The 20,616-nt window shown below is 47.2% G+C and overlaps 1 protein-coding gene across 1 annotated transcript; it reads right to left on the minus strand.

Moving 5' to 3' along the window:
* Positions 1-6: 6 nt before the first annotated feature.
* COPG1 (coat protein complex I subunit gamma 1) lies at positions 7-20,603 on the minus strand. The gene is made up of 24 exons (XM_085324606.1): positions 20,465-20,603; positions 17,778-17,830; positions 16,904-16,984; positions 16,114-16,185; positions 15,373-15,452; positions 14,498-14,573; positions 14,276-14,368; positions 12,736-12,822; positions 12,421-12,578; positions 11,735-11,868; positions 11,016-11,083; positions 10,071-10,259; positions 9,510-9,605; positions 8,224-8,467; positions 7,781-7,856; positions 7,339-7,442; positions 7,115-7,240; positions 6,618-6,686; positions 6,069-6,211; positions 4,585-4,756; positions 3,466-3,563; positions 1,882-2,020; positions 772-870; positions 7-175 (listed from the first exon to the last, which is right to left on the minus strand). The coding sequence occupies exons 1-24, from the start codon at positions 20,499-20,501 to the stop codon at positions 45-47; spliced, it is 2,625 nt and encodes an 874-aa protein (XP_085180732.1). The 5' UTR covers positions 20,502-20,603; the 3' UTR covers positions 7-44.
* Positions 20,604-20,616: the final 13 nt, after the last annotated feature.

The following is a 20,616-nucleotide window of genomic DNA, read 5'->3' on the forward strand; positions in this document are numbered from 1 at the left end:
CCCGCCGTGGGGCTGCGTGGCAGGACGGTCCCGCGAGCGGCGGCTCAGCCCACGGAGGCCATGATCACGTCCACGGGGAGCTCCTCTCCGCTGCGGGCTGTGACCTGCATCGTCACGGTGTCGGTCAGGACGAGGCGGGCCCGCACCAGCAGGTCGTGGCCCCCCCGAAACACACCTGCAAGGAAGGAGGGAGCAGTGAGCGGCCGGCAGCTCCCCTGCCTGCCGGGAGCTCGAGAGGGCCAGCCGCGGTCCTGCGCGAGGGCAGGTTTKGCATGTGCAGCCCAGTAAACCCCCAGCAGTAGGCCAGGAAAGCACGTTAGTCAACATCACGATGTACCTGACTCTYGCTACTGCAGACCTCATGAAAACAAAGTTTAAAATAAGCTCTAGTTGAGAGGAGATCCAGGCACTCCTCCCACCGGCTACCCAGCCGCTCACCTYCAGTTCACAAACATTTTGCTTGCCACTGCTGCTGTCTTTTCCCCACAGGCTCCATCCAAAACAGGATGCCACCACTCACAAAGACAGTAAATTCCAGATGATCCCAGRGCTGATCCTACCACCTCCCAGTCCCCAAAGAACCCTTTCCTCATCCCAGTAACAGCTGTTCTAAAGCTGCAGGGACAGAGACCATTGCAGGGACAAGCCTCCCAGTCCTCCCCAGAGCTCCGTGGGCAAAATCATAAACTCCCCCTCTGATACGTAACAAGCAGCTCTGTGCAACCTCCCAAAGACCTGGGCCTTGAGCAGAGCTGTCACCCCACAGCTCACCTGCCAGGTACAGCGTGTGAGAGTTCTTGTTATCTGGTACTTTATCTGATCGCTCACAGGGCTGCATCCCCAGGAACTTCACAATATTACTGACTGCCTCTGTTTAAAAAAAAAAAAAAAAAAACAACAGGCTCAGTGTCAGGGGTGTCTTGACATGGACACATTAACAGCATTTAAGGGGCTGCTTCTCGTATGTTAGAGCTCATGCTCCTTGTCCTGAGAGGCATATACCTTTGGGCAGCGTTGTGTTTTCAGACGCCACTGCAGATGTAAGAGCAACACAAAAACCCAAGCAACAATTCTGAATCTGATGCAGCAAAGTTGCAGGTGCAAAAGAAACAGGAGGGTGAATGGCTCAGACTACAGAAGTAGGAGACTGCAGCTGGCTGAACACTTACTGCACAGCTCTGACAAACAGCTTGTTTTTGGGGACAGATGCAGAAGGAAGCAGACACCTTGCAGGAGACACAGGTCTTCAGGAGGAATTTGAAAAGGTCTCTGGAAGGGTATTTCAAGCCCAAGGTACTGTGCAAGGAAGGCTATAGGACAAGGACACCTTTCTAAGTCCAAGTCCATCAAAGAGGACTGAGTTCTTACGGGCTTTTCAGGAAGCTCAGATTGAATCTGTAATATGTGATGAAAAAGAGGACGGTTTAAAACATGGTCCTGCCTACCAACCTCATGTTTTTTGCTGTTTGCATCTTTTCTTCTTGATCCCGAATCCTAAGGTCGGAGCATCTCCTCCTTTCACAGGATGAAAGTGGGAGCTCACAGCTGAACTATGCTCTGTGCAGAGTGCAAGAAGAAAAGCAAGATGTTCTCTTGCCTCCCACAACCCAGCCTGGTCTCCAAAAGACCCAAAACACTTATTCTTGTTTCTTCTTTTTCATTGCAAAATCTGAACTAACTTTTTATCACAGTAACTGATGCTGTGCATTCAACGGCTGCAGTGAAATTACTTGTGAAGGGTTTTGTCCCATTAGCCTTTCTGTGAGAAATCTAAACTGAGCCAGACTGCCTCTAAGCTTTGACTCTAGACTTTGCCTCCTGGCGGGAGAGAAATGTTAAGAGCTCTGCTCCTAACAGACACAGGCACAGACAGCCCCTTACCTTCAAGGGTTTTAATAGCAGATAAAGTGAAGGTCTCTTCCTTTTCATACTCATCACCCACTTCATCCCAGGCTGCTCCGAAGTTTGGCTTCAGAACTCTCTGGATGTGATCAGCCACAGTTACCTCCAGGTCTTCAAGCTGACAATGAGAAGAGGTTTGAGGAAAACATGGCTCTTCCTAACCCTGCTCTCTCCACAGTGACCTTTAGACTTGATTCCGTGAGGTCAGACAAATGCAGAAGACAGGCTCCACTTCTGCTCACAAGTATGTCAGAGCAAGCCCTGTCCCTGCCATAGCTTGCCTGAGCAAACAATACGTGGATGAGCAACTGTTTGACCTAGAAAAGCCACTGATTTTTCATTTTCAGGATTTACAARGTAGGTTCCCAATCTGAGAAGATCAAAGCCCTGGACAAACATCCAAAACAGAGGACAAAACAAAAAGTAAGGAACAGCTGCTGCTGCTCAGACAGATCTGTATGTTCCCTGGAACACACATGAGCTTGTACTTTGCTTTTCTGGCCAATCGTTTCGTAGGCTGTTGAAGTACAGTGAGATACTGTCAGGTATTTGCTGTCACCTAACGCTGCGTGCTGTCTTAGCTGGCCTGCTGCTGTGACTGCTGTGTAAGGCAGACCTGGGCTTGTCCCTCCAGGGCACATATTTAAGAGCASTCAGAGCTAGAGCTGACCAGACACCAGCAATTGCTGCACGAAAGAATCTCCTGCTTTTTATTGAAACAGATGGTAGAGTTAGTTTAAACATCACTTGAATGCCCTGGCAATTGCAATGTGGGAGGCACACAGAGATTAACCTTGCAGATTCCTTTGGAAAAACCCTCCCTGCTCTTTCTGGGAGAATGCAGTCTCTTCAGTGACTCACTGCATAGCAGTGTCTCCAGTCTTGCAGCAGTGACAGGCAACGCACAGAAAACAGCTTCTGGAGCTAACAGGGCAAGACTCAGGTTGTGTGACATCTTTTCCTCTCCGGAGGGTAAATATCACCCTCTGTGAGGCAGTCTCAGTTTCTGATCAACCACAAGTTTAATTTCTTCCTCTGTGGTATAACAGACCGTCCGGAAACAGCAGAGCCTAGAACGGAGGAGCTTTCACAGGATCAGTGCTCTCAGCCCCACCTTGCTCAGTGCAAGGATGGAAAACTCCCTCTGTCAGCCAGGCTGGCAAGCAGTTAATGGTGTCACCACAGAGAACAACTCACAGAGAACAACAGATGGCCAAAAGGCCTCTGTCTCCACAAAAGGGACTACGCCATTGCCAGAGCTGCTAAGCCACAGCCAGCCGAGCCTGGAGGACGCACCGCAGCCTCCCAAAACGTAGTATAGTGCATAGCCAGGTATCTGCCTGGAAAGCATCGATGGGAGGATACTCCAGATGATACAAAACTCCAAGTACCCTGGGACAGATGCCACAGAGGCATCTACCTCTCCAGGTAGTTCTGTCCACAGCAACATCAGTGGTTACACCACTTGCAAGGCAAGCTGCTGGCCACAGAGGAGTGAGAAATCACAAAAACCCCTCAAAATGATTGCCATTTCCACGATCAGACACAAGCCTAGCTCCTTACCACATACTCATCCTCATAACCCTCGTCGTCCGTCTCTCCCGTGTTTGGATCACAGTCCTTGACAGTGAATTTCATCACACAGCTGAATGTGCAGGCCACTGGAAGGAGGGGGAGGCAAAGTAAGCTCACATTACTACCAGGCCTGCATTTTTCTGTGGCAGAACAGGCGCTGGGAAACTTGAGGCAGCTGGGTGCTCCCCCTCACTGTCAGCAACACCAGCTTAGTATGTGACCTTGAGGTCTCGAGGGCTCTCTCACAACTTCTCTCTCTCAAGCACAAGAAATCTATTTACAATAGTAAGGCTAGTAAACAACAATAAAGACAGGTTGATGAAGGCTACAGAACATCATGATCCTCAGATCAAATGCTATTATGGACAAATCTCAARTTGTGTTGATAATATTAAACAAACATGTTCCCCACCAGCACCTTATGAAGGAGGCAAGACATCTACCTAGGGATCAGTTCATGTATCTCTGAAGTTAAACAACCTCAGCTGCAAAACAGCAGCTGATTAATACCACACATCTGGGAGAAGAAGTGACAGCTCATGTCTGAGAAGATGGACACTGGAGGGTGAACAGCAGCACATGCACAGATAAGCAGGCCCAGAACAAAAACCAGGGAGACCAAAACATGGTGAGGGTCAGGTTCACATCTGGGAAATAACAAATGAGTGATTTTAAGTTTAGAAAGGTTCCCCTGATAGTCTGCCCATTTATGTGAAATATTCCTTTGCTACCCATAGTATCTGGGCACTCACAATACTCCACTGCCAGGCAGAAAAGTATTAGCCTCCTCACGTGCTAACACAAAGAACAGATAAGCCAAGGGTCTTGCCAGGGTGTATGGGAAAACTCAGCAGAGCTGAGTGCTGATCTGCCGGGTCCCACAGCCTGACTCAGCAATGCTGCAGGACAAGGGAACCAGGGGAGAAGGAGAGAGGCCTGACAGCCCTCAAACAGCAAAGAGAAGTCGCACTCAGCATCACTGGGGCTGCAACCCACACACAGGCTAAATATCTGGCTAGGAAATAAGGTAGAGCGTGTGGGGATGTGAGCTATACTGTATGCTTGACTTGAGAGATGACAAGGAAACATAATGGACAAACTGTTTACCTGCTGTTGGATCCTCTTCAGACAGTGCTACCAGCGTGTAACAGGTACCTGGCTGGTTGTACACCAGGCTTTTGGCAGGTACATAGCCAATGACCTCATACCCCTCTGTCGGCTCCATCTGTACTGTGACATTCTCCAGGATTTGATCRTTCAGGGTGTTTGTGCAGTCAAACTATAGAGGGAAGGGGAGAACAGCAAAAGCCTGAAGCTGCTAGCAATGGATCTAACAGCAGACACTTTAGGCAGAGCAGGAGCTTTACATCAACTTGCGAACTCTCAGCTCTTTGTGTTTCAACAGTGGATTTTGCTATCAGCTGGCTAGTTGTTGGGCTCATGTTTCAGTTTAGTCACAAAGCAATTGRCATTTGCATGCTTTAGGTGAGAAGGTAAAAACTTTCAGTGAACTACAGTGCTCCTGCAAACATTTTGTGGGAGATGACACTTAAAATAAATGAGCACACAACTACCCAATGCCTGATCTTCGCAACCCAGGCAGAAGCACAAATTCAGCAGAGATAGGGTTGTATCAACTTCTGTCTGTTCCACTCTGCTAATAAATTTGGAACTTCTTCCTCAAAGTGCTCTTTGTCCTTCTTGCAGGAGGATAATCCCAGGTTAACTCTCTGCTGTAAGGAAAAGTTACTGCTGTGTTGCCCACCTCTTCTCACTTGAGGCTGCAGGGATGTAGTGCCCCATAGGGCACCACCCATAGGAGGGTGGTCCCCTGAATGGCTCAAACCAGGCACAGTTTGAGCAAGTTTCAGCAAGCTTGTTGGTTTCAGCAAGTCGAAACTTGCTCTTTAGGCTTTCACCCTGCTACAGTGACAAGCCACTTAACCTTATACATTTGCCTCTGGTGGATGGACAAGGGAGATAAAGACCAACTCCTATAAGGACCATGTGAGCAATTTTGAGCTTCTGAGGAAGGAGCTAAGGACAGGACACTACAGCTCACAGTCTAGTGTAGGACTCACTGTGTCCTGAACTCCCTGAGGCCCAAAGAGACTAGGTACATCTATCCTAGCTTTTCACATGCAGCAGGAATGTGATGCATCCAAGGCCAAGCCACACAGAAACAAGTACCTATACTACATCAGCTAAACTAAAACGTAGGGGATGAAGAGCTCTCCCCATGACCTGCTTTTCTTGGATAACCTTTTCACCCTTTCATGCTAGAAGCATACGCTCGAGGACCCTGATGAGGGAACACAGCTCCCCTTTCCAACTACTCAATGAGAACAGCCCCATCTAGTGCTTGTCTGACTCTTATTTTGCTTGTGTGCATTGTACAGCCACAAATACACAATCCCTAAGGAATTCTCACTGGGGCTTTGCTGCACTGTATGWGAAACTAAGGACTCCTTGCAGCAACATGCTTTAAGCACAGATATCACTGAGCTAATTCTTCCCCATGAAAGCTTCTTAACTAGCCAGGAGCTTAATTTTCAACCCTCTTTCAGCACTGCATGCCTATAGCTACGCACCTGGAACACCATGTGGCTGACAAATGTGTGTTTGGTGCAGCGAACCACGTACTCTGTCTCCAGCTCTGTCAGGGCAACAGGCTCCGGGGAGGACTTGAAGAGTGGGCCCAGCCCCCGAAACTCTGGGATTGCCCCCAGTTGCTCTGCAATAGAGATCACAGAAACCATTGCCTTCCCTAGCCCACAGGAACGTGGCAGCAGAGACTCAAAAGCCTCAGCTAAGCTGCCAGAAACTGCTTTGGAAAGAACTGTCCATCAAACATCCGTAAGTGTTCAGCAGAGGCTTTTAAAATGAAAGACAGAGTCACCATTTGCCCACACCTATTGCAAGATAGAACAGGACTTGAAGCATCTYCATTTCAAGATGGAATGGCTGACTGAGTTGGGAGTCCCTGGGGGTAGATGGAAACAGAACATTCAAATAGAAGGTGGCTCTGTCTCTCACTTCATTGTCATCATCCATTACGCTAGAAGGGTTAGGCAGGCTCATTAAGAATTGACCATGTTATTATTCCCCACAGACATASGAGAGGCCTTGCCTCAGCTTACCTTGGAATATTTCTTGCCGTGTTGCTGCCACCTTCTCTGGCTGTTTGACTACGGCAACAGGGGTATTTTCTGCAAGGGAAAAAAAAATTCAAAAGGTTTGAAGGTGAGGAAAAGACTAAATCAGAAAAAAGATCAATATCCAGAGAGGGATTTGACTAAGGATAGAAAGGGAGTTCATTTCTCATCTTGCTATGGACTAGGCACCCTTATTTAACACCCTAAATACATTTGCAACTGCAATAGCTTCAACGAGGATTACCAACCAATATTATTATTATTAGCAGCTGGACTAAACTGAAACCCCTACATTGCAGCAACAAGATTTGCCAGCCTTAGACTTCACRTAAGATATAGTCTCATAAAATATATATACAGTCTCATAAAAAGAAAGAATAGAGCTCAGCAATTCTCAGCAGGTTCAATGCAGCAATTCAAGGGTTGGAGCTGCTAGGAGGTCATTAGCAGTTTTGACTGGCATTTGGAAGACCATTCCTCACCTGCTCTTTGCTCAGTGATAGGAGCTGTTGCCAAAGGAACAGATTTCAGATCAAAGGGTTTCTCGGAGGGCTCCAGGGTATACTGATGCAGAGCCCTCTCCAGGCCAGGGATGGACACTGTCAAACCTTGGGACAGACAGGACAGATGACTGAAACCATAGACAACACCAACACTCTTCAGATCACAAAAAAGACAAGTCTGTCTGGAAGACTTCCTGCATTACCATTCAGGATGTAGCCGGCATTGAGGGCTTTCTGCTTCTGCTCCAGAACATTCAAATAGAAGGTGGCTCTGTCTCTCACTTCATTGTCATCATCCATTACGCATCTGAGAGGAAAGTAAAAATTGCCTCAATGCCAGGTAGCAGAATCCACATGAATGAATGAAGGTGATTCCAACCAGCAATCCACTTTTACATTACAGGAGTAATCATCCCCCACACTTGGCTTCTCACATCCACTTTGTGGCACTGAATGCAGTGGTAATCCCATCACAGACTGCAAGTATCCACTCTACCCTCTCAAAACTCACAGCTAGAAGAGATTAGAGACACATGGGGATGTTGCCAAGCTCTCTAAAATGAGTAGAGGTGTTCACCCAGGATGCTGAGAAATTCTGAGGCTGGTACTTGACAAAAAAGGCTGAGAGCCAACAGTACAACTCACCTTTTCAGCAATACCAAGATACTGGGTAACATCTCCTCATTTTGGGCTCCAAACTTAGCCAGGGCACTTACAGCACCTGTAGCATAAACCATTAAAACAGGATTAGGAAGCAAAGAAAGCACATGAAACTTCCACTCTTTCCTGGCCTTGTTCAAATGTCACATCAGACACGATAGCACTAGTATAAAGCACTACTGTGACCAGAGAGAGGCAGATGTATTACAGCCTGCAAACCTTCGCTGTCCAGTTTAAGAGAGTCACAGCATCTCCCTCCCCATTTTTCAGCTGCAAACTACTTTTCCATTGAAATTACTGTCTTTGCCATGGAAAGAGATCTGCTCAGGACCAGGCAAACCACAGTCCTCAAAGGCAGAGGTAATCATGCACTATCTTTCCTTGAAGATCTGCCATAGGGCAGACAGTTTTCCAGGTCTGTCTCTTACCTGCTCGGACTTCTTCGTGCTCCAAGACAACCCTGTTGTAGATGAAGCGAATGTATTTGGAGGGATTATTGGTCTTGGGCCCTTCCTGCCCCAACAGGTGAAGGATACGAGTAGCCAGCACAGTAAACTCGCAGTCCTCGATGAACTCACAGAGGTGAGACAGGCCAGTCTCTTTACTCTCCGAGTTTTCCTCTATGATGCTGATGATACAGTCCACTATGGCTCGTTTGTACTCAAAGCCACCCTAGGGAGCATAGGGAGCTGCTCAGCTGGAAAACTCAGAGCAGGTTAGGGGCTCTGAATTAGCCAGACAGGAAAAGAYTTCCTTTGAAAAGGTCACTTGCACCCAGTGCTTTTGATCTGTGTCTGAAAGGAGCAGGGCAGTAATACTGCCCCCTCTTCTGACCCTCTCTGCTCCTGTTAATATTGAAGCTCACTTGCCAGATCCCTCCAGAATGGCTGTAGCCCAGAGGAGAAGAAAACAATGAGTGCTACAGAGGCTAACAAAATCCATCMGCCTTAAGGGTTTATATCTCTTCCTGCACCCTGTGCTGCTAGAATTAATTCATAAAAATAGCCATATGGGAGGAGGAAAAAAAAAACAACCCTCTCCCCTTTACTATGAGACAACTGAGGATGAATCACAAGGGAAATATGGTAAGGATCATATCTGCCACAGTAGGACCCAGAAAACAGCCCTATTAGTGTGGGAAGACAGATGATCAATACCTCCCCAGGCACTCCCCAAGAGACGTACCGCCCCTCCCCTGTAACCTGACAGGCCGTTAATACTCCTTTATCTTCAGACATTATTTACTGTTGTCCTCGCTGCACATCAGAGGATTAAACTGCACACTATCCTCTGCCAGTTATGTGCATTTGGGAGATCTTTCTTGAGCTACTTTGGATTAAAAAAAGCTGTAAAATGGAATGGTTTGAACTGCAAAACCACATTCAAAACGATATCATCCACCCACAGAAAATCTGGGAAAGTGGAACATTTTTCAGGAGATTGAAATGAGAGGCCTTGGTTTATTCCCGAACAAGAGGCTGTAATTGGCAGAAARTGATGTCAGAGTAAAGCAGTGGTGCCAGCTGTGTTGCAGGCGTATCAGCTCTTTCAGAAATGGCCTTAGAAAACCTCCGAACAACTGTCCTTCTGCAATTCAATGTCTGACTGAATACAAAGAACAGTTACAGGTACTCACGATCCCTTTACTGCCACAGCACAGAGTACAAGGAACTCAAGGAACAAGGAACACAAAGTAGCTGCTCTGCAGGCTTACCTCTTCCCGAAGCATAGTGAAGAGAAAGTTCATGAGGACTGAGTGCTTGCGAGGGTATTTCTGACACAGTGCATTGATAGCCTGCACCACCACAACCTGGAGGAAAAGGGGACAAATAATTAAYAGGACTCTGCTTCATTAGGCATGAGGAAATTGGTTGAATTGTGCCAATTCAACTAGCCTGGAAACTATCACTTTCCTTTCACGTATCCAACAACTGTAGTTCTAGTAAGTMAGTCCTAGGAATTAGAAGAGATTCATCTCTATGCACTCGTTAGTCCCTGGCAAGCGCTTCTGCCCCGAACAGAGGGTTGGGGGAATGACTCTCAGAGGACTCCTCTTCAGACAAGAGCTTGTGACTTAGGAATCGTGAGCTGTACAGCTGAGGCACAGCTTAGGCTGACAGCCTCAACTTCTTCCCTTCCCTGCAGATACTCTGCAGCCTAGGCACTAGAAGGAGCTCTGTGCAAGCTTCAGAGTGCACATGCATGTACATGTGTACACACACGCACGCACGCACAGAAAGGCTTCTCCAGGAACCTACATCCCCCACTTTCTTACTTTGAACTCATCTGAAATTTCTGACATGAAGGAGGAGATCTGCTTCATGAGCCGGTCAATGCTGCTCTCACTGCCGGTTTTCAGCAGCGTGGTGATGGCCAGGGTTGCTATGCTGCGGTTGGAGTCTGTCACAAGGTTCTCCAGGTCTAGATTACAGGCAGTCACAGCAGATGGGTGCTTCATGGCCACCTAGAGAGGAGGAGGARCGGAATTCACTGAATATATGGAAAAGGCTCATCCGGCAAAAAGCACTAAGCCTCTGCAAGCTCTCAAGCCTTACTATTGAAATAAATGCTACAGACTGTAAGCAGGGGTCATCTTAGACAAACAACTCATTAAAAGTTAAAGTAACAGCTCTTTCCTCCCACAGAAGTGTATCAACTAACTGTGAGAAGAGAAGCAGTGGTAACAAATGATCATTTTTTCCCCTTTTTCATTCTCCTCTATATATTTTAAAGTTCAGATTCTGCAAAGAAAGCTATGAACTCCCAAGAAAAATTCAAGTCGTTCAGCTCTGTTGAACAGCTCTGTGGGTGGGAGAACAGCAGTTACCACACAGACACTGCCATTCTTCCTTTTTCTGTTTAGAGTTGACAAAGGCAAGGAAAAAGCTCAAAGACTGTCATGGAGCAAGCCAAGAAGCAACATCAAGGTTGATCCCTGTTTTACAAGGAGCTGCTTCACCACRGGACACTCAGAAGGGAAAACAATAATATATAAGACTAACAACACACTCTTAGACCTGGGAACATTATTGTTTTTTCCTTCTCTGAACTGTTCCTAGAGAGTTTTTTTTTTCCACTCAGAAAGTGATGAAATGTAAGGCTTTAGCCCAGGGCAGGGTGGAGGTTATTCACAGTAAATCACCACACAATCTAGCTCCATTGAAGCCTGCACATCCCCAAGCATGAGAAACTATTACAGTCCCCAAGAGACGATTCCTACCTTGTTGAGGGTACGGACAGCTGCGTATCTAAGCGCCGCTTTTGGGGAGCTGCAGAAAAGCTGCAAAACTGTGAGGGGGAAAACCAAAGGTAGACTTCAGAGATCTATTACTAAAGAGTGTTCCACATCTAAAACAAGAGATTTAATAGAGACAGYTGCAAGAAGAACATGATTAGAAACATRTTTAGCTTCCTCCCTCTCTGTTGCTCCCCTTCATCACGCATYCCTGTGGACAACTAGCTCATACCCRTCTCCCCCCTTTTTCCACACTGCTGCTATTCTTTGCTTCTCTTGGAAGCCAATTTCATCACCTTGTCATGTTTTCTATTAAGTCTATTTAAAATGCTATTTTCCATTCATGCCTGCACCTTGTTTCTTTCCCAGGGCTGCCCCCCAACACACACACAGAGACCCAACACCTTGGCTTTTTGTACAGTTATCTTTAAATTTAAAGCAGGGAGATTTATTAGTTAGCAGCTCTCTCTCACAGAAACAAAACCCTCCAGTAACCCACACCTGAGCACAGGAGACAAATACCTTTACAGGAGCAAAGCTATTCATACACACCGTAAGCTCTCAGCAGCAGCATAAAGGAACAGCGGGTACAGCAGCATTACAAGCCTGAAACTATGCAAGGTCCTTGCTTCTCAGGGTAATCAGCAGATGTCACCACCACAGGCCCACAATTCCCTCGCCACTGCCGTGAGTGCCACATTTACCCGATACAGCTGGTGCCAGCTCTTTGGCAGTGCAGTTGGGCAGGTTAATGATGGCAGAAGCAGCTTCGTAGACCACCATCTCATGCTTGTTTCTTAGGCAGCTCTCAATGAAATCGAACAGGGGGCTATCACGGCTGAGAGAGAAAAATCACAAGAATGAATGACAGCAAAGGTGCTAACAGAAACAATGAGTCAGGCAGCAAAACTGTACAGGTCTCAGAGCCTGTGGAATGGTAAAAGCAGCCACAAATCCACTGTCTCCTAGTTTTGCAGTGGACTGCAAACTCAGGACAGAACTCAGACTGCCCTCTAAGTAAAGGGCTCACCATACACAGCGCAAGTCCTATCTGCCAGGGAGCCACAGTATATACATGTTAACCAAGTAGTCACAAAAGACATGGAAAATGAAGCACATTACCTGAATGCAGAACAGCTAAAAAACAGGCAAGAGAAGCAGGGAAGTAGTTTGATGTACACAGACAAGACCTCATAAACTATCCCAAAACAACACAAGAATGTCTCCAATCTGCAGCGCTGCCTTTTAGCAACAATAAAAGGTAGAAGCTGCATGCTGCTCTTCAAAGAGAGAAACTATTACCCGCAATGAGATGACAAGTGAGCCTGCCAGAAGAGATGGAAGCAGGACTTAAAGAAATTATTCCAGCAGGTCAAAGAAGCTCTCTTACCTGCCAGCTTCCTCCTCCAGCAGCTTGCTGGCTACTCGAATCATCATGCAGTAGGCAAATGGTGACTTGAGGCCATGACGCATAAACTTGCTGAGCATCTTGTTGACTGCCAGGCGGTCGTTCTTACGCACATGGTAGAGCAAGCCCAGAGCATGATACTGTGCAGGGAAACAAACTGTCACAAATCCACAGTGTGCTCTTTATACCATAACCCTCCTGCAGCCTCGAGATACCCAGTTGAGTTCTAGCAGATTGTTCCATCCCCAGCTCCCCAGCTGTTGATTACTACGCTCATGGCTGCTCCAGGTTTCTTACCTGCACCATGATATTGTCACTGGAAGCTGCTTCCTGAGCCTCGTTCACCCAGCGTTTCACCACATCATAACTGGTCTTCAGCAGGTGCTGGGGGGAGACAAAAACCACAGGCAACCCATGACAGAAGGACGGAAGAAAATTTTGGAATCACAGATCGTATCAAGAGGAAACAAGCCTTCCCCATGAGGGCGCTGGAGGCAGGCACTTATGGAAGAGCACATGCAGACAGCACAAAGGAAAGACCAAAGGCAGGATCAGGAGGCAGAGACTGGGCCATGACAGCTTTGGCCTCAAGAGGTCGAACATCTTCCACAAAGTCAGCCCCACTCCCTCTGTTCACAAAGAACGGACTACCAGCTAYGCAACCCCAACCTGCAGAAACGCTCCTAGTTTGCTTATCAGTATTAGCCTGCAGTGGATAAAGGACGCTGCTTGATAAGAAGYACTGCAGTAATGTCTGCACTGGCTGGACCTGGACTGTGCTGGGTATCACACAGATGCACAGAAAAGCTGCAGTACTTGCCTGGAGAGCTTATGATCACCTTCTAATGAGGAAGCAACACAAGAATGCTCTTCAGGCTCCTTACATAGCCCRTGTTAATGGGAGGAAGAATGTACTTACATACAAGGAGTGGATCAGCAGTGTTTGTGCCACAGTACTTACACAAATACCACATGTACCACAGTTTTGCTTAGTCAGAGGGAACCTCTTCAGCCAGGCTACTTCCACAGAAATGTCACTTGAATCTGGATTCTAATCCACATCCCATTTTAAATCTTGAAACGCCTAAATCTACAGTTTGGCATAAAGTGCAATGCTTGAGAAAAATGAGCACCACAGAGACATTTCCATCCAAACACTCATCACTAACTCTCTCAGGCACATTCAGYCACAATTCCACTTAATTAACTGCAGAGAACTGAAGGCCCTTGTGACCACTGCATCACTTTACGTACGTGCAGTATTGGCGGTCCCAGCTTCCTTCATCTCTATTAGCACATTCTAGTCCTGATGGTAGCAGCCTTGCTTGCTGCTTCATGCAGTGCCTGCCCTCAGCACTTCTCATCCTGCATCACTGTATCAGCTCCCTACTGTAACACCCTGGGCTACAAAGAGGCAGTGCCAGCTGTGATAATTTCAATCAGTGAACAGAGAAAAAAACTGAAATGCAACCTACCGCGTGGTACGGGCACAGACCTGCACAGAAGAAAGGCTGCTGTGTCACCACCATCTGGGCWTTACTCACAGGATACCTCTGCACAGAGATCTCCAAGCATTCCACAAACATGGGGAAAGGCTGGACTATTTTGCACACGGAGTATTGGAAGACTTAGGAGTTAAATGACTGATGTCAAATTGTGTCTCAACTACATTGCACTGTAAAAAAATCTATTGTTCTCTCTCCTTTCTTTTTCTCTTATACGTGTCTTCTGCTAAAGGACAGATCCAATTTCAGTCTCTCAAGATGTCCAGACCCACCAAAGACAGCTGTTTCCCAGCTTGACTGACCCTCAGTCACATCCTGCAGGGAGTACATACCAATGAGGACACCAGAGCAGAGCTGGATACACTTGGCACTTTGTCAACGATCGCCTGCTTCATGTAGCGCTCAATGGCCTGCAGCATGGTACTCTGTACGGAGATGGAAATAACAACTGACACAGGGAAGTTGGGAGTGTGAAAGGGCAAAAGGCAGGATGGAGGATTAGGTAGGGAGGGGTGAAGGGCCCAGGGTTGCCCCAAGACAAAAGCRGCACTTACATCCGTGATCTGACAGAGTGCTCTCACAGCAGGGCCTCGGTAATTGTCATCCTTCCCAGTCATGTCTTTGGTTAAGCTGGGTGAAAACAGGAAGCTCTCAATAATGCGTTCCTGGGCCAACAGCTCTCAGGTGCACGTGTAGCACATACAGAGCGCCAGGCAGCCAGGATCACAGCTGAATATCAAGCAGGCAAGCGCAGGTCTCAGGCAAGTTCCACCAGGGTGGGAAGGCAGGAGAGAAGGGTCACTACTTGAGCTTCACACCCATCAGCAGGCTGTAGGAAACCCTGATCAGCCACAAGACTGGAATGTACGTAGCCACTTGCAAATGAAGCACTTGGGTTCCTTGACGAACACTAATTTCTGCTTTTTCCCTAGGGTCCTGGCAAGACTGTCTATAAGGGGACAAAGATAATCCTATCACACTCTGTGACTGGCTTCTGCCTGCTGCATGGGCCCATCCCTCAGCAGGCCCTATCCCCTCATGCTCCTATCTCCCGACAGAGCACCAGCCTTTCAGGAGGATGATCARCAATTCAGAAGACTCACAGAAGGAATTTTGTTCCACAGTGAAGTCATGCCCAGTGCTGCTACAGGAGCAGTAAATCCCCTCCTACCTGTTGAAAGCCTCGGTACACGTAAAACCTTCAAAAAGCCTCTAAACACTCAGAGAACAAAGTAGGAGTTAAACATCCTTTTGCAAAGGGGAGTTCAGTGTCTGTATTTTAATGGTCTCTTTTAAAGGAGACTTTTTTTTCTTCCTCACCAACAGCATTTCCCATCGTCACACTRCTCARGAGGGACTACCATCATCTCCAAGAKGCTGGAGGRATGTTACTTGCAAATACAACAGTAAGAAAAGGGGAGTGACTGACCTGCTAGTTACAATGATGACATCTTCTGCAATAGAAGACATCTCTTTGATAGTCAGGTAACACATCCGGCGAAGAGTTGGCTGGCAAGGAAAGACAGGCATTAGTTGAGAGGATCCCAAACAGAAAGAAGCTTCAGTTTTCCCTGCGTCCATGATTTTATTATAAAGATCAAGTATCTGATACTTTCAGGAACGGTGGCTCTTGTGAAAGTAAGAGATGTAAAAGAATCACATTCACTAAAAAAACCTCCTCCTCTTCTAAAAACCTCAACTTGTGAATTTTTAAGTCAGTTTYATGATTTTAATACCTTTTGACTTTGGGGAAAACTAAGGAGAGTAAYAATACTGCTGGTTGAGCACTGATTTCTGACCTCCTCCAGGGAATGCTGTCATTGATAATCAACAAGAAACATGATCTTTTAAAGTTGGGCACAAAGTGTATCACATTACAACCGATTATATACTCGATCAGCACCTAGCACAATCTCAGAATTAAATAGCAATTCATAGGGAGGAGGAATCTGTCTTAAGGACAGAGAATGCTTCAGTTAAACTTCCAGTGAGGTCCGGAAAGGACTGCAAAGCTGATCTGCCTCTAAACTTGCATCCTTCTCTTCCCACTTGGATACAGGCAGGACAGAAAAGCTGATCATATGAGAAGACACATTTCAAGGCTGAATAAGACACTGCTGCTAACTTAATGTCCTGCCAGACAAATACATCAGAAAATAGGCAGACTTACATCATTGGACTGAAACAGCTTGGTCATAGCAAAGAAGGATTCAGTAGCTTCCATTACACCAAGGTGCTCCCCCTAAAAGAAGGGAAAGAAGGAAGGAATCTCCGTTTACCAACAACAGTTTTTGTGCCTGCTGAAGGTGAGACGACAGGTGGCTGCGAGCAGTGTAGGTCTCCCCCCTGCCGGTGTCTTTCAGAGTAGCACCCCGATATTGATCTGAAAGACTCCCTCAAAGCATGGCTGAAGTTGGTTTAATTGTTGATGCAGATGACAGGATGCTTTATTCAGGCCTGTTGCAAGAAACACAATGATCTTGTGTTTCTACACAAACCAGCTTCCTTAAGGATGAGCAAGAGGCTGGGTTTCTCAAGCTAATGCTGCATTTTCTAGAGGTGCCATGGCTAGCCAGAGCCAGCTCGGCTGTCAGACACGCACCCTACTAGATAGGTAAATGGCTTTACAAAGSTGGCCCTCAGCTCTCCAAAGCTGTGGGCACTAAGAGCTGGATTCAGAACAACCTTTGTCACCCCAAAGCTGTAAGCTAACCATTTCCATGTGATAACACATCATAGGCATTGATCTCTTTATAATTATCTGCTCTTACTCTCTCCATTCTGCAGAACTTCTTAGACGTTTCATTTAACATTTCAAGAGAGCAAATGTTAACTTAGTGACACAGCAATTTTAGTTTTTACAACTATTTAGTCATTACAACTATTCATAAGGTAAAATTTAATTACAGGGAAAGAATTTTAAAATCAAAATCACTCTCAGCTTGTTCTCTCTGCATTACCTGGTTTATCAGATACAGAATCTTGGTGAGGATGTGAGCACATTTCCGTGGGTTTATAGGAGTCTCATTAAACACTCGTGCCTGGAAACAAAGCACAGACAAGGACACTGACACTCCTTAACAGACACTGCCTTGCCTAGCTTGGTCACTGATAGAAACAACAAATTTTGGGCTAGGTATGGCAAGATTCTTAATGAGTTCAGACCAGATTTTTCCTCAATTCCTGTTAAACATGCCCCCCTTTTAAACAGCTGGCTCTGTTGTCTCTTGCAGGGATTGCAAATTCAAGTGCAATCAAGGTTGAAAGGCCAAATCCTCATCACACTTTTACCCACGCAAGCCTGTATTGTGTACCAGCTAAAACACTACCCTTCCGCCAGATCTAAGCTAGCTCTAACAAGGYTAACAAGAGCCAACACCATTCACAATATTGTGATCAAACAGATAACACATTAATAGCAGGTTCTAGGCATTGAGACATTTTGAATAAAAAGGCCTTTTTTTAAAAAGCAACATCGGAGAGAGACTATTTGATAACTGCCAACACCTCGCTCACTAACTTTGTCATCTACAAGAAATTCAGTGTGTCCAAGGGCAATTTCCCATCCTTCTTGTGTTAACGTGACCCTTCTCAGATGATTTTATTCCTATTTACAGTATACAGTCTTTACATCACTACAGAAACCATTCCCATCTTTTCCCTTCCTCCTTCCAACAAGAAAATATGAATTAATGGAATGCTACCCRTTTTCTTTCAGCACTAGCAGGACTGTAACAACCCCCCACTTTCTTGCTAAAGTTCTCCAATGAACTACTCACAAGAGGGAGCGACTCTACTCAGGAGAAGGGTACATAAGGAGAGCTTAGGATTTACCTCYTGCAGGACTGCACTCTTCTCCAAGTGCTGAAATGGGTTGGAACCACCACCTGCAAAATAAAGACAGCAAAGGTCTTCTCAGGATCGTGCTGCAGAAAAGCAAGCTTATGCCTATAGTTTAAGAACAGGCCGAGCATTTGGGGGTAACTTCTTCCATGAACAACAAGCAATTAGAGCTCCTTTTTTAAAAAACAATATTAACTGGATACCTGCATAGAAGCTAGGGAAGGCAGAGCAGGCAGGACATTCCTTGGTTTATCATCCCCCTAGCAGTAACTAGCCATGAGTTGAGGTGGACTGATTAGCTCTACAGTAAGTGTCCTGSTCTGTTATCCCCAAAGGCCTATTTCCAGCCCCAGGGCTGGGAGCTTGCTGACAGCTARAGCATCAATAAGATAGGCCTAGAAATAATAACCCAGGGGGCCCCAKACAAAAAAAGGCATCGCTTGCCAGACTGGTGAGTCAGAAGCGCTTCATCCCTCCGTTATAAACCAATCAGGAATACACCAGTAAAGTATTTTTGGCTTTACCACTAATTAAGAGAACAAGAGAGCAGACTAGAGAGTCTGGACACAGAGTCGCTTTCATTGTTCCACTTCATAGAATAAATTGTATTTAATAATTAAGAATCTCACCAATTAAGGACGAGGACAAGCACTATCATTCTGCATGGTCTCTATTAGCTTGCCTCCTTCTAAGCATTTGCGAGCTGCAGCTTTTCAAAAGCTGCCAGTTATTGATAAGCAGGTTTTAATTAATACCTATGTCYAGCCCGGCCCTGGCACAAAACACAGCCATTGGCAGCGCTATTCCAATGTTTAATTTAATACGACTGATCTGCTAGAGAGCACTGCTCCATTCTGACCTGGGCTTGAAGCATCGCATGCTGGTGCCAGTAGTCTTTGCAAGAGTAAGTCTTACACTTAAAGGCAAAAATATATACATCTTGGATCCTTTCAGGTTCATAAGCTGCAYTTCTCTGGCTTAGGATAAGTTTGTAACTGCAGTAGGTGGCCGAACAAAGCACAGACACTTAKGTGGGACAGGTAAGAAGGGGAAACAAAGGGAAAGAATAAAACCAATGTAAAACTATAGTATGAGTGTGTGACCATATTCCAAAAACTGCACTTTTAAGAAGATTCTTTTTAAATCTGTATTTCCCRTGGCCTACTATGTCTACAATCGCTAAATCAGCCATCAACAACACAGAGCATCATTTCTTTGCCATTCATAGCACTAAGCATCTTGAAATGTATTGCACAYGGAGTTTTGGTTTCCACAACATCCTGCATCACAATATTTTTCTGATTACAGAAAGAGAAACAGACACAGAGAAAGCAGAGACTGCATTTTCAGAAAGCTCCTAGTACTGGACAACTAATTTGTTACAATTTATATTGTACATATACACATATATATATATATATATATATATATATACACACACGTACATATATAAACTTATATAATTTTATATAAGTTGTAGAGAAATAGTCTCTAACATCCTCTGACTAAATGTCTCAACAGTTGTGTGCCCCAAATGACATCTCTAAGCACATTTCTGAAAGTCAGTGGAAGYGGCTCATCCAAGGCTACCTAAGTCATCCAGGAAAGGTAAAGGAGCAGAATCCAAGCAGCCACCATACAGCCTCATCTCAGCGACAGCACTGTTCTGCTAGCCATCGCATGTAAGGAATAAGTCTTCCTTTGTTAAAAGAAAAAAAAAGCCTGTGAATTCAGGAATTGTGCACTACACATAAGACTGAAAACAGCAAGCACTCAACGAATCTCCACTCAGCGTGGAAAAAGACAGGATCAGGAATAAATTCACTAAAGAAGAAAAAAGATTGGGAGGTGTGCAAGCAGAGACGGCAGAAAGCTCTGAGAGCTCTCGGCTTGAACTAAAGCAAGAGCAGAGCGCCAAGACCACAGCGGGAGGAGAGCGCATCTCCTGGCAGCCCCGTCCGCAGGTGCCCCATGCCCTGCAGCACACAGCAGTGCAAACTAAGAGCAGCCCCGACGGGACGGCCCGGAGGGATTCCCCTTCAACACCGCTGAAGTCCAGGCTTACGGAGAGGAAGGTCTGGATAAGGCTGAGAACTAGGGCAAGGCATTTAACGCGCATTAAAGAGTAAGCACGCTCTACCAGACCGAGCCGTGCGACGAGCACTGAGCGGGGCTGCTGCGGGAGGCAGGACAGCAGCTCGACGGCTGCTCCGCGCCGCCGCACCTGAGGGGCTCCACGGGGCTCCCCACGGAGCGAAGCACCGGCCTCCTCCTTGGCGGGCGCCGCTCACGCGTGACGCCCCGAGAAAGGCGGTSGGCCTGCCCCGGCCCCGGCCTGCCCCGGCCGCTCTTGCACTCCGCATCCACCGAGGCCCGGACCGCAGCCGCCCCGCCAGCAGCGCCGGCCCCGCGCCACAAACCGCGGCCGGCCGCGCTTGACCCTCCACCCGCCCCGGGCGCCCCCGCGGCCCCACACCGCGGCCCCACAAGCCCTGATGGGGGGGGAACGGGGGCTTCCCCCAGCGCTCCCCTCGGAGGGGGGCTCCCTCCAGCGCTCCCCTCACCCGTCCCCTCGGGGGGGGGGAACGGGGGCTCCCCCAGCGCTCCCCTCACCGCTCCCCTCGGGGGGGGCTCCCCTCACCGCTGCCCCCTCACGGCCCCCCTCGGCCGCCCCTCACCCGACTCCTCGTCCTTCTTGTCGAACTTCTTCAGCATGGTGCTGCTGCGTGCGACCAGCCCGTGCCCGTAGCCCCGTCCCGCCGCGGTGCCGGTGCCGGTGCCGGACCCCGAGCCGCGCCGCCGCCGCCCGCCCCTTCCTGCCGCCCGCCCC

This window comes from Rhea americana, unplaced genomic scaffold, assembly GCF_003343005.1.
Source record: "Rhea americana isolate MKP2758 unplaced genomic scaffold, rheAme1 scaffold_120, whole genome shotgun sequence".
NCBI classification, from domain to species: domain Eukaryota; kingdom Metazoa; phylum Chordata; class Aves; order Rheiformes; family Rheidae; genus Rhea; species Rhea americana.